At 35.5% G+C, this 12,391-nt stretch overlaps 1 protein-coding gene across 1 annotated transcript in view; it reads right to left on the reverse strand.

Moving 5' to 3' along the window:
* Positions 1–12,391, reverse strand: part of DPH6 (diphthamine biosynthesis 6) — a 178,529-nt gene that overhangs the window by 65,142 nt on the left and 100,996 nt on the right. The window contains exon 5 of the mRNA XM_017894294.1: positions 9,106–9,224. Within this exon, the coding sequence (XP_017749783.1) occupies positions 9,106–9,224 (119 nt within the window). The remainder of the gene's footprint in view (positions 1–9,105; positions 9,225–12,391) is intronic.

Consider the following 12,391-nt stretch of genomic DNA (forward strand, 5'->3'; position numbering starts at 1 on the left):
TACTATGCAGCCATAAAAAAGGACGAGTTCATGTCCTTTACAGGGACACGGATGAAGCTGGAACCCATCATTCTTAGCAAACTAACGCAAGAGCAGGAAACCAAACTAACACAGGAACAGAAAACCATACACTGCACGTTCTCACTCATAAGTGGGAGTTGAACAATGAGAACACTTGGATACAGGGAGGGGAACATCACACACCAGGCCCTGTTGTGGGGGGTGGAGGGCTAGGGGAGAGATAGCATTAGGAGAAATATCTAATGTAGATGACGGGTTGATGGGTGCAGCAAACCACCATGGCACATGTATTCCTATTTAATAAACCTGCATGTTCTGCATGTGAATCCCAGAACTTAAAAGTATAATAATAATTTTAAAAAATGAACTGATACATACATACACACATACATACATACAGTGGAAGAAGGACAGAACCAGGAAATCACATACCTAATGTAAGAGCTAAAAGTATAAAACTCTTAGAAGAAAACATAGGAGTAAATCTCATGACATCAAGTTAGGTAAGGATTTCTTAGAAGTAACATCAAAAGAACATGTAATCAAAACAAAAATGATAAATTGGACTACGTCAAAACTAAAAATGTTTATGCTTCAAAGGACACCACCCGGAATAAAGAGAAAACCCACAAAATGGGAGAAAGTATTTAAAATCACACATTTGATAAGAGACTTATACTCAGAATATATATTAAAGAAAACCTACAACTCACTAAAGACAAATAACTCAATTAAAATATAGGGAAAGGATTTTAACTGGCATTTCTCTAAAGAAGATAGACAAATGGCCAATAAATACATAAGAAGATGGTCAACATCATTAGCCATTAGAGAAATGCAAAATAAAACCACAATGAGATACAACTTTATACTCACCAGGATAGCTATAAGACAGACAGAAAATAATTAAGTGTTGGCTAGGATGTGAAAAACTGGAACCCTTAGTCATTGCTAGTGGGAATCTAAAGTGGTACAGCCACTTTAGAAATCAGTTTGGTGGTTGCTCAAAATGTTAAACATAGAATCATCATATGACACAGAAATTCCACTCCTAGGTATATACCCAAGAGAAATGAATACATATGTCCAAAGAAAAACTTGTACACAAATGTTCATAGAAGCATTATTCATAATAAACAAAAAATAGAAATGACTCAAATGTCCATGGACTGATGAATGGCTAAATAAAATGTGGTATATCTTTGTAACAGAACATTACATGGCAATAAAAAGAACTCAATTGTATATGCTATAATTTGGATGTTTCTTGAAAACACTATTCTAAGTGAAAGAAGCCAGTCACAGAGACCACATATTGTAGGATTCCATTTATATGAAATATCCACAATAGGCAAATCTATAAAGATATGAAGATACAAAGTCCTCATGGTGCTTAAAACTGGGAGCAGGGGAGCAGGGGTTGGGGGTAACTTGAGAATGATTACTAATCAGCATGGGATTCCTTTTTGGGGAACACAAATTCTAAAACTAGACTGTGGTAATGATTGCACAACCTGTGAATACACTAAAAAAATTGAATTGTACATTTTAAATGGGTGATGTGCATAGTGTGTTAATTATATTTCCATAAAATTTAAAAAATAATGTATAATCATAGTAGCTATATGCTCAGACAATACAAATAAAAGATGTCTTAAAATGAGAGGGGAAATTCAGAAAAGCACATACAAAAAAATCTTTTTAACTGTTCTCTGAAATTACATAATCAGTAGTGGCATTAGCATTGTTATTCTGAAATTGTCTCATACACTGTTAACATTTTAATATAATATCTATATCTACTGGTATGCTGAGTCCCAACAAGAGTTCCCTGCAGAACTCTTGCTGGAGCAGAACACATTATTTTTATTACTTACAAAGAGTAAGTAAATAATACTCTTCTGACTTTCCTCTGCCCCAGCTCTTACTCCAGGAGCAAGGTGATGAGAAAGAGATATAATCTTGCAAGTAATTCCATCTACCATAGGTAAGGGGTCTGGAAAAATAAATCCGAGTATTGATTTAGGAAAAAAGAGGCAGCTGTTCCCCCTTCCCTTCTGAGAGAGTTTCCTTGGAAAAGTCAAGAGAAGGATATGTGCTTTCACACTTTGGAATGTAAATAAATCTTCCTGCGGGGGAAAAACTAGTGTGTCTCCAGCTTCACAATCCAACAGATGTCTCCAAGGTCCTGGTCTCAACCCTTCCTTTGAAATGTAAACAGATACCTCAAGAAAGGTAAGTCTCTCTGGAGTTTTCACTATCTGTTCAGCCACAAATTAATTACTAAAAGTTGTCTTTTAGCCTAGGTCTCAAGTTTCTGTAAAATGTGCTCAGAAAGTCCTAACTGTGCAGAAACATAAGAATATGTTCTCTACAGTCCCACATACGATGTGATATTTTATAGTGTAATACAAAATAAATACGAAATTGAGTTAAACCAAAATATTAGCTTGTTAAATCAGACTCAAACAAACTGGATACCTTACCCAGTTTCAACCTTTTCTGATAATTTCAAGAAGAGAAGTAATCAGGCAGCCTAACAAGGTAGAGTTCCAAGACCATCAGAACAGCTCTCCAGGTCCTTCACTGCTATACGCTGGCCCACATTAGCACGTGAGGTCAATTAGAATTACAGTACCATTCTCTGTCTCTTCCCAACAAAAACAACTTTTCTCATGCACGTTCATAGTCACAGTGACCAGGTTAGTGACTAGAGATTACTGTTCAATAAATTCGGGATTCCATTTGGCTTGAGGATATAATTACATATAGCACAGTATAGGTTTTAAAAGTCATTGGCTTCCAGATAACATTACGCAACAAGTTCCCTTCAGGGATAATGTCGTTCCTTTATCCTTTCAATTCTAATCAGTGTAGCATGAGAAAGACAAATTCCCTTTTTATCTGTGATACTTGGGCCATTGGAGAACAAATACAAAGGTCACGCTATTCAGCAATGTCCCATAATTTAGGCTAATCATAGCGTTCCCGTAAGTGGGCATCCTTAGCTTGGCTACTAAAACTGCTGGCCATTGATCTTTAAAAACAACAACTTCCATAGCAATTGGAATATTCAAGAGTCTTTCCTGCTAAGAGTAGAAGCCCTCTTCTTGCACTGCTGACCAATATGATGTTCCATTAAATACTCTATTAGTCCAGTCATTTAAAGCTTTCTTGTCCCTCTAGGGCCATTTCCAGATGCAGCCAGTCTCCTGGAAGAGAGCTCCCTCTAGTGTCTCTATTGGGACTAGCAACTCCTTTTCATCACGAGCTTTCAGGAACGATTTTGGTCTGATTTGGTCTGATATTAGTAATGGTCCTCAAGACCACTACTAAAAATGCCTTCAGAACATCAAGACAGCAGAGACAATATTTATCAAGCAACAACATGGGCTATTACCATGGTACATTAGTAAACTTTGTACAATTTAGAAAAACAGTTTGCACACACACAAAAAAGTCCCATGAGATTCTCATTTGGTATATTATGTACTAAATACAGCTCTCTCTGGGTGTGTCATAGGCTTTTCACAAACATACTCTGCATAATTCCAGACAGGAGTTGTTAATAATATTTATTCATTACATTACATCCAAATCCATCTCCCTCAAGGTGGTCTTCCAATTCTCTCAAATGAATTCCATTCGCATTCACATATTCTATATTAGAAGGAAATCAAGCTATAACAGGCAGTAGAAATCTGCTCTCCATTATACCTAGGTAGATGTCTTAGCAACATATTGTCTTGATTTATGTCCACAAGGAATGCAAAAGCCCTATTGTTTCAAATCCTCTGTCTATGTACTTTAATTAGTAATGGTGAAATCATCAAAAAACAAAACAAAACAAAAAAAAAGAGATCTGAATGGTAAATATAGTTGACCCTTGAACATCACGAATATGAACTGCCTGGATTCACATATATGTGGAATTTTTTCAATGAGTATATTTGGAGAGATTTGTGACAATTTGAAAAAAACTCAACATATGAACCATGTAGCCTAGAAATACTGAAAAAATTAAGAGAAAGATATGTGATGAATGCATGAAATACATGTAGATGTTCATGTATTTTATCATTTACTACCACAAAATATATAGAAATCTATTATAAAAGGTTAAAATTTACCAAAACACACACATATTCACAGGTGAGAGAAAGGTAAACAAACATAAAGATGCAGCATTAAATCATAACTGCATAAAATTAACTATTATTATCTATTGTTACTACTGTATTAATTTTGTAGCCATCTCCTGTTGCCACTGCGGTGAGCTCAAGTGTTGCTAGTGTCTGCTTAAAATACTATGTGATGCTAATCATCTCTGCATGAGCAGAGCATTTTCTGTCTCCAGTAAATTGTGTATTACAGTAAAAAGTGATCTCTTGTGGTTCTTGCATATATTTCATTGGGTTTAGTGTAAATACTGTAAACCTCGAGTAACACCATGGGACCCATACGAACTGCCACTAGTGATGCTGGATGTGTTCCCAAGACGCAGAGAAAAGTCATGACATTGTAAGAAAAAGTTGACGTTCTGTAGATTGAGATCTGCAGCTGTGGTTGCCTGCAATTTTGGACAGATGATTCATTTTGTAAACAGATGACATAAATTTGCAGTATTGATAAATACAGGACAGTACTATAAGTGTATTTTCTCTTCCTTACTTTTTCTTTTTTTCTTTTTGAGACAGGGTCTTACTCTTCACCCAGGTTGGAGTGCAAAGGTGCAAAGACAGCTCATTGAGGCCCTGACTTCCCAGGCTGAAGCGATTTTCCCGCCTCAGCCTCCTGAGTTGCGGGGATTACAGGCACACACCACCATGCCCAGCTAATTTTTAAACTTTTTATAGGGATAGGTCTCCTTATGTTGCCCAGGCTGGTCTCACACTCCTGACTCAAGCGATCCTTTCATCTTGGGCTCCCAAAGTCCTGGGAATATAAGCATGAGCCACTTTGGCCTCTCTTCCTTATAGTTGTCTTAGTAAAATTTTCTTTTCTCCAGCTTATTTTATTGTAAGAGTATGTAATACATACAACATGCAAAATGTGTTACTTGACTGTTATGTTTTTGGTAAAGCTTCTGGTCAACAGCAGTAGTTAAGTTTTTTGGGGTGTCAAAAGTTATAAGTGGCTTTTCAACTGTGCGGGGGGTTAGTGCTCCTAACCACCTTGTTGTCCAAGGGACAACTGGATAGCCTACAAACCAAGACACGAGTGGGAACTGTAGTGAACTGCCCCTACATTGAGTAATCAAGGGGCACTCTGCCACTCTATTCCTCTAGATTACATAGGTGGAATCTTTCTTTTCTTTTTTGAAACAGAGTCTTGCTCTGTCGCCCAGGCTGGAGTGCAGTGGTGCAATCTTGGCTCACTGCAAGCTCCGCCTCCCGGGTTCACGCCATTCTCCTGCCTCAGCCTCCTGAGTAGCTGGGACTACAGGCGATCGACACCACGCCTGGCTAATTTTTTTGTATTTTTAGTAGAGATGGCGTTTCACCGTGTTAGCCAGGATGGTCTCGATCTCCTGACCTTCATGGTATGCCTGCCTCGGCCTCCCAAACTGCTAGGGTTACAGGCCATAGGTGGAATCTTTAAGTAGAGCTGTACATCACCAATTTCCCTTCTCTCTAGAAAACACATCCAAAGTGTTCTCTCAACATCAGTTAGGTTAGCATCAAATTTGAGAGAGATATCCAAGACAACAACTCAACTTTAGCAAGAAAAGAGTACTTGGCATTTACCAAAGAGAGATACCAAATACCTTATTATTTTCTAGCTCTGAGGCTCTGCCATGTTAGGTCACATGGTTACATCTCTCCACAGAATTTGAATTCACTTATAAGTGCCTTTCTATCTCTTACACATCCTCCCATTTCCATTTATTACCTGTTTTGACCCATACCCTTTTCCCCACGATTGAGCTAACTGGCTCAACGGTTGTATTATAAACCCACAGGGACAGTAAAACAGCAGTCTTGTTAGCACTTCTCCTTGGCAGATATTACAGGATTTGACACATAAGAATCACAAGACACTTGGCTTGTGTTTATGGATAGGCCTTAATTTGCCTACACAGAGTGAAGTTATTCACACCCCTAAAGGCCTTTAAGAATACGCACTGTCAAAGGTAATGGTATTGATATTGTGTTTTGTGCACTGATAACACTTTCCTTTGGTATGCGCAACTCTAAACTCGGGCCTAGGACCATTAGATCAGGGAAAACTAATAAAAAAATCTATGAAATGGGAAAGATATATAGTTGTGAACTTGCATCCTCCCCCATCACCTCATTCCTATCTCCCAATCCTAGAAACCTTGTAAGTAGAGTCCTAGCATTATTCCCTTTCACAGTCAATGTTACTACACCATCATTTAACTGAATAAACTAACCCTTAAACCTGTACAGTTTTTTCTAGCGATCAATTTAGTTACTTTGGAAACAAATATATCTTTCAAGAAACAGGGGGTTTTTCAGTGATAGGTAAAAGTGGTTTCGTGTTTTCCCTTTATCATTTATCTCTTTTTTAGCAACTAGATAACATCCTGCTAAAAGCAGTCCAAAGATACTCTTCCCTCTGGTAAATACTCTTAGTGATTTTTTTGTTTCTTTGTATGTTTTTTTGCCATAAGGTCTGTAATTATATTTACAGGAAGATTATAGAAGTTCTTCCTTCTTTCTTTCCAGGAAGCCTACCCCAGTTACTGGAAAGAATGGATAATAGATCTGCTATTTGGTCTTTTTGTTCCCCCAAATTATGGGATTTTCTAATAAATAATATCTCTTGTGATCTTGATAATCAAGATTTACTGTGGAAGAAAGAAGGCAGAGATAGAATACAGAATTATTATAATCCTTATGTTGTCTTGAATTTGATTTTGAAATATCATGAACTCACGAGTCATTAGATATACACATTCAGACATACATTATTTCACGTTCAAAGAAATCAGGGCTTCCTGAAAAAAAGGATGTTCTAGCTCTGGGACAGAAAATGTGTAAGATGACCACTTCGTGGCAGCATTGTTTATCACAGTGCCAAACTGGATACCACCTATATGCCATCAATAATAGAATGGACAATTAAATTGTGGTGTGCTAAGTTAATTAAATTAGAGTCTCCCACAAGGGAACACTATACTACAATATAAATGAACACACTATTGCTTCATTCAATAATATGGATGAGTCCCTTAAAACATTATAATGAAACAAAGAAGCCAGAAATTTTATGAGTTCATTGATGCCTATAAGACATAAAGGTTACGTAACATAATTATAAAAAATATATTTGTATGCATTCGTGTAGAACTGACCCTTTTCTATTATAAGACCATTTCATAGAAAAATGGTCCACAAAATCTTACTGATCCCTCTTCCCCATAGAAAGGTCTTATTGTCCCTTTTTTTTTTTTTTTTGGCTTAAATCCTGTTCTGACAATTTTAAATGGGAGGAAAAAGGCTTAGCAACCTATATTGCATCATTTATATGTTTCTATGTCTTCAGAAGTACTGTCTTTCTTAATATTATTCTAAAGAATAACTTTCATCTTTGCATACCTATAGGCAGTCAGTAGAAACCATGTGCTGTAAATGTTAAAATCAGATCTATATTTTCATTACTGAGATGCCAAAGACAAATCTGCTCGGTTTTTACATTTTACCCAAAGGCTTGATAAAGCTAATTCCCCATCTCTAATCCCTACAGAGAGGCACACATAGAAATGAAAGAACACACAATATCGGTCATATACTATTAAAAGATGGCAATAAGGTCAAATTCTTTGACTACCTTTTCAATAAGGGAGGTCTCTCTGGGTCCTAATCCAGTCTTTTATCTATCTGGCAGTAAAAGGAATAGTATGTGTACCTTTCAGTGAGATGTCACGTGAACTTCATTACAGAACTATGTAATCTTAGAAAATTCAAAGAGAGAGCGAGAAACAAAGAAAAAGCAAGAGGGAATACTCTGTACAGAATCACCCAGAAATTCATATGACAAATATATTTATAATGAGATCGTTCATCATGAGAGCTGCTCGGCAACCTTTTCTCAGAAATCATAATATAATACCACTCAATCTTTCTCGTTTTAACAGCTAAGGAGATCAACTACAGATTCACTAAGTAAAGCTTTCAACTGAAGACAACACCTCAACTTCAGCAAGAATAGAGCAGCTTGGTATTTACCATGGAGAAACATTATGGGGTCTGTACTCTTTCTCTTAATTTTATTTAAAAAGTGAATGTATCTGTAAAATCTTCTACAGCTCGAGACCTCACTATTTCAGAGATCAGCAAGGTAAACACTCTCACATGAGGTACATGATTTAGGCTTTGGGAACTCTCAGGCTTCAGGGCATTTTCTATAACAGGTTCACGAAATGAACGGACTGGGCTCAAACCCTATGGTTTCTCAAAAATGAATATAATTATAGCAATTCCAAATAAATTAAATGTGTTCATATGTAATGTCCATACTTGAATCAGATTACCACCTGCCTGCTGTGTCTATGCTAATTAATCAGATAACATTTTCTCAAACATGATTTTCTCACCACCTCCAACAAAAACCAGTACCCTATCTATTTTTTACAACAAAAACAAAACCATCATTCTATTTTAGCATTATTCAAAATATGTTAAAAAATACAAGGAATATATCATGTTTTGTGTCAAATACATATTGTAAGAAGCTTCCAAAAAACTCCAAAACAAAACAAAAATAACCCTTGTATTTCCTGTCTCCAACAAGCCTAAATTCCAAAATCTAAAAAAAAAAAAAAAAAACAACTTAAATTGAAGGACTATAATACAATATCAGTTTTAGAACCAGTTATATATTTAAAAAAAAAAAAAAAAAAAAAACCTTACTAGTAATCACTTTGGCAAATGGTCAAAAGCCCATTTTAAAACTTCCCTCTCTTCATGCAAGGAAGGTGCTTACTCAATTTCTTCAGCTGTGACTCCACATTTTTATATTCTAAATCAGTTTTCTCTGTTCATTGTAACTACTTATTAGTGAATTGAGATTATCTATGTGGCAACAAACAGCTCCCTTGATAGTTTGGCTGCATACCCAAAGCTGCTACTTTGATGATCATTGCTTGAATATTAGATGATATCATCTCTCTGAGCAAATCTTCCTGGTTTCTCTGCCAAAGGTAAGCTAAAGGCTGGAGATTAAGCCTTTTACACCTACAAAAGAAAAAGAAAAAGAAAGTCAGACGATATCTTAATATTTTATACTTGGATCCACAGCAATTACTTTGATTTGAAACATAATGCTTCGTTCAAGGATTTTAGCATTGAAAGTGCTTTTAAAAACATATTTTGCATAATGAAGTTTATATATACAACATAAACATATTTAATTTCCATGGGCTATGCATAAACTGATAAAAATGAAATTTCTAGGCATACTAGAAATATTAATTTTAGTAAGACTTTTAGTTTAGTAATCTATGTAAAAGAGTTTACAAATGCCAGTATTCTCTCAGTTTTAAAACTTCCGTGGGTATCAAAATTTTGAAGCATATGTAAAGTGGGCAAATAATTTATCCTAATAAAACAGCCGCATATTGATTAAATTAGCAATAACTGCAGTTATGTGAATTATTCTAAACTACTAACTTTGATTTTGTTTTAAGAATTTGACTGTGAATAAAAGAAAATACTAAGAGCAAAAGTACAATGCTGCAGGCATTGTACAAGATATTTTCCATTATTGGTAAAGTAGAAAAAATATAGGTTTTGGAGTGAAGACACATCTGAATTTAAAACCTTATTTTGTACTCTAGCTGCATGGCTTTTGAAGTCAAGTAAAATCTAAGTCCTTGCGCTTAGTTTCCTAGTTCATAAATAGGGGCAAAAATAGTTCCTTTCAAAGTTCTTAAGAGGATTAAAAAATGTGAAATGAAATCATCCTTCCCTTTCCTTCACATTCCACAGCCAATCTACCACAACGCAGAATGTGATTACTCCTCACCAATACCACTGCTAACAACTTGGTTTGAGCCACCATTCTCTCTCATGTCAACATCCTAATTTCCTTCCCTGCTCCACCCTCAACCTTTTAAAATCCATACAGCAGCCAATGTGATCCTTTTAAGACATTAAATAGATCATAGTATTCCTCTGCTCAAAACCCTCCAGTGGCTCCCCATCACTCCATGGATCTCGCCCTGTTTAGTTCATGCGCTTTATTTCCTACTACTTACTCTCTTCTCACTCCATCCTACCACTGCTGCCTGCTCACTCTTGCCTATTACACTAGTTGTGTTCTCACTTGCTTCATGCCTTTGCTTAAATGTCACTTTCTCAGAAAGGACTATAATTGTTTAATCAATTAAAGGTAATATAGATAATGTAGTACAATGCCTAGATAAAATAGGTATTCAATAAATGATAATCAAAGCCAAGTGACTTGCCCGAGTCATACACTAACTGGCTGAGATCAGATTCCAAACCAAGAATATAGCTCTAAAACCCAGTGTCTATAAAGTTTATAAGTAAAATCCACTGTCCCTAGCATCTGTAAGGTTACTCGGCTGACTACTCTGGCCTATAGTGATCTCTCTCTCTCTCCCCTCTCAGAGATCCCAATACTTATTAAATGTACCATGTTTGGTCATTTACTCATACATGGCCTTAAAAATATCACTATTGTTTTTCATTTACGTATACCCTGACTTTCAAAAAGCCAAAACCTTCCTCATTGCAGAGATTGTTGCATGTAATTTTCCCTTTTAAAATGTCTCAGAGCATTTAAGCAATGCTGAAGCAGTTAATAAATACAAAAATAATAAAATGGGAACTACCCATGTAATACAAACACTAGTTCTTGCTGTCCTCTCACCCAATGTTTAAGGCCAACTAATCAAAACAGCCTCTCTACCTTTTTAAACTAAGACTTACTTTTTTATTTAAAAAAAAATGTTTTTTTTTCCTGTCCTTATTGTAAAATTTGTGGTTGTTGCTTTGAAATTCCTCAAAACCTCTTGACTATAGACTTAAGTAAAATTTTTTTCCCATTTAAGTTCTTTAACAGTTCAAAATATCATGGCTCAAATAAAAGTACTCTGTAAATCACTGCTGAATTTGAACTTGTGACATCTATTAAACGCTTTACATTCTGAAATTATGATAACACAACACAAACTAAAATTTGGTCATAGGCTAATTCAAAATTGAGTTTGTGGACCAATAGACTGCCAGTAACATTACTTTTGAAATTTCAAGGATAAAATAAATGCAGATATGCTTTATAACATAAAGTCTATTCATCTGTTCAACCATGTGTTGAAGTGTACCAGAGACTGTGTTTTGAGAAAGTCTCTACCCGTGGGCATGACAGGTGCCCTTCTTCCATATATATACATATATGTAATGGGCAGCCTCCTAATGAGGAGCACATTTTATTCGGCTTTTAACTTTCATAAATAGATGTCATCCCTATCTCCAGTTTGGCTACCCATTAAAGCATGTGGGTTTGAACTTATTAAAAAACAGTAATTTTTAAACAATTCTCAGAGAACATGATCTAAAACTTGATGACAATACTATTATTTCTAAAGTATGGCTTAAGGGATATGCAATTCATCTCCATCTGTAGATTGGTTGTTCTCAACGGTAGATCTACATCTAGGTAGAATGCAAGGAAAACTTTCTCAAAATACACATGACCTTCTTCCCCACTCCACCATAATCATCCATCGTCCAGAGACTCTGATACACCTCTAAAATGTAAGATCATATTTCTCTTCACTTAACTATGCTTTACCCTGTTTTCCCTTCATTCACTCTTAAAATTCTGTATTTTTTTAAACTTCCCTAAATCCACCATGGAATTAGAGAGAAAATAAATAAAATAAAAATGAAACTTAAATTTTCAAATCTATTAATATGTAGGTTTTAAATGAGATAGTAAATAGGAATGTTTCTTTATCAAGAATATAAAATATTTAAATACAGCCATTATCTTATTCTATTTATCCTTTTGACTAGCAAAATCACTTATTTGTAGGTCAAATTGTGCTTAAGAAAATAATGGAGTCCAATTTTTTTTTGTTAATATAATTATGCCCAGAATCTCTATAAAATATTATATTTATCTAGATAAATTAAAAATGAAAAGTAAATTCATTCAGGTCATGTCTTGCCAGGCCAACATTAAATAACCAATATTATCATTTTACCTCATGATTTTTGAATAGATCAATAGAATTGACCGTTTTGGTATGTGCAGCTACAGACTAAATGCTTCACTAGTGCTCCCTCCCTTAGGGGAGCAGAGACGGGCTAGGAGGAGGGGAGGAACATCCTAAAAATTCCTTGAAAGTTGAATGGCTTTATATTTAAGTACT

This window comes from Rhinopithecus bieti, unplaced genomic scaffold, assembly GCF_001698545.2.
Source record: "Rhinopithecus bieti isolate Rb0 unplaced genomic scaffold, ASM169854v2 scaffold_23748, whole genome shotgun sequence".
Taxonomy (NCBI): domain Eukaryota; kingdom Metazoa; phylum Chordata; class Mammalia; order Primates; family Cercopithecidae; genus Rhinopithecus; species Rhinopithecus bieti.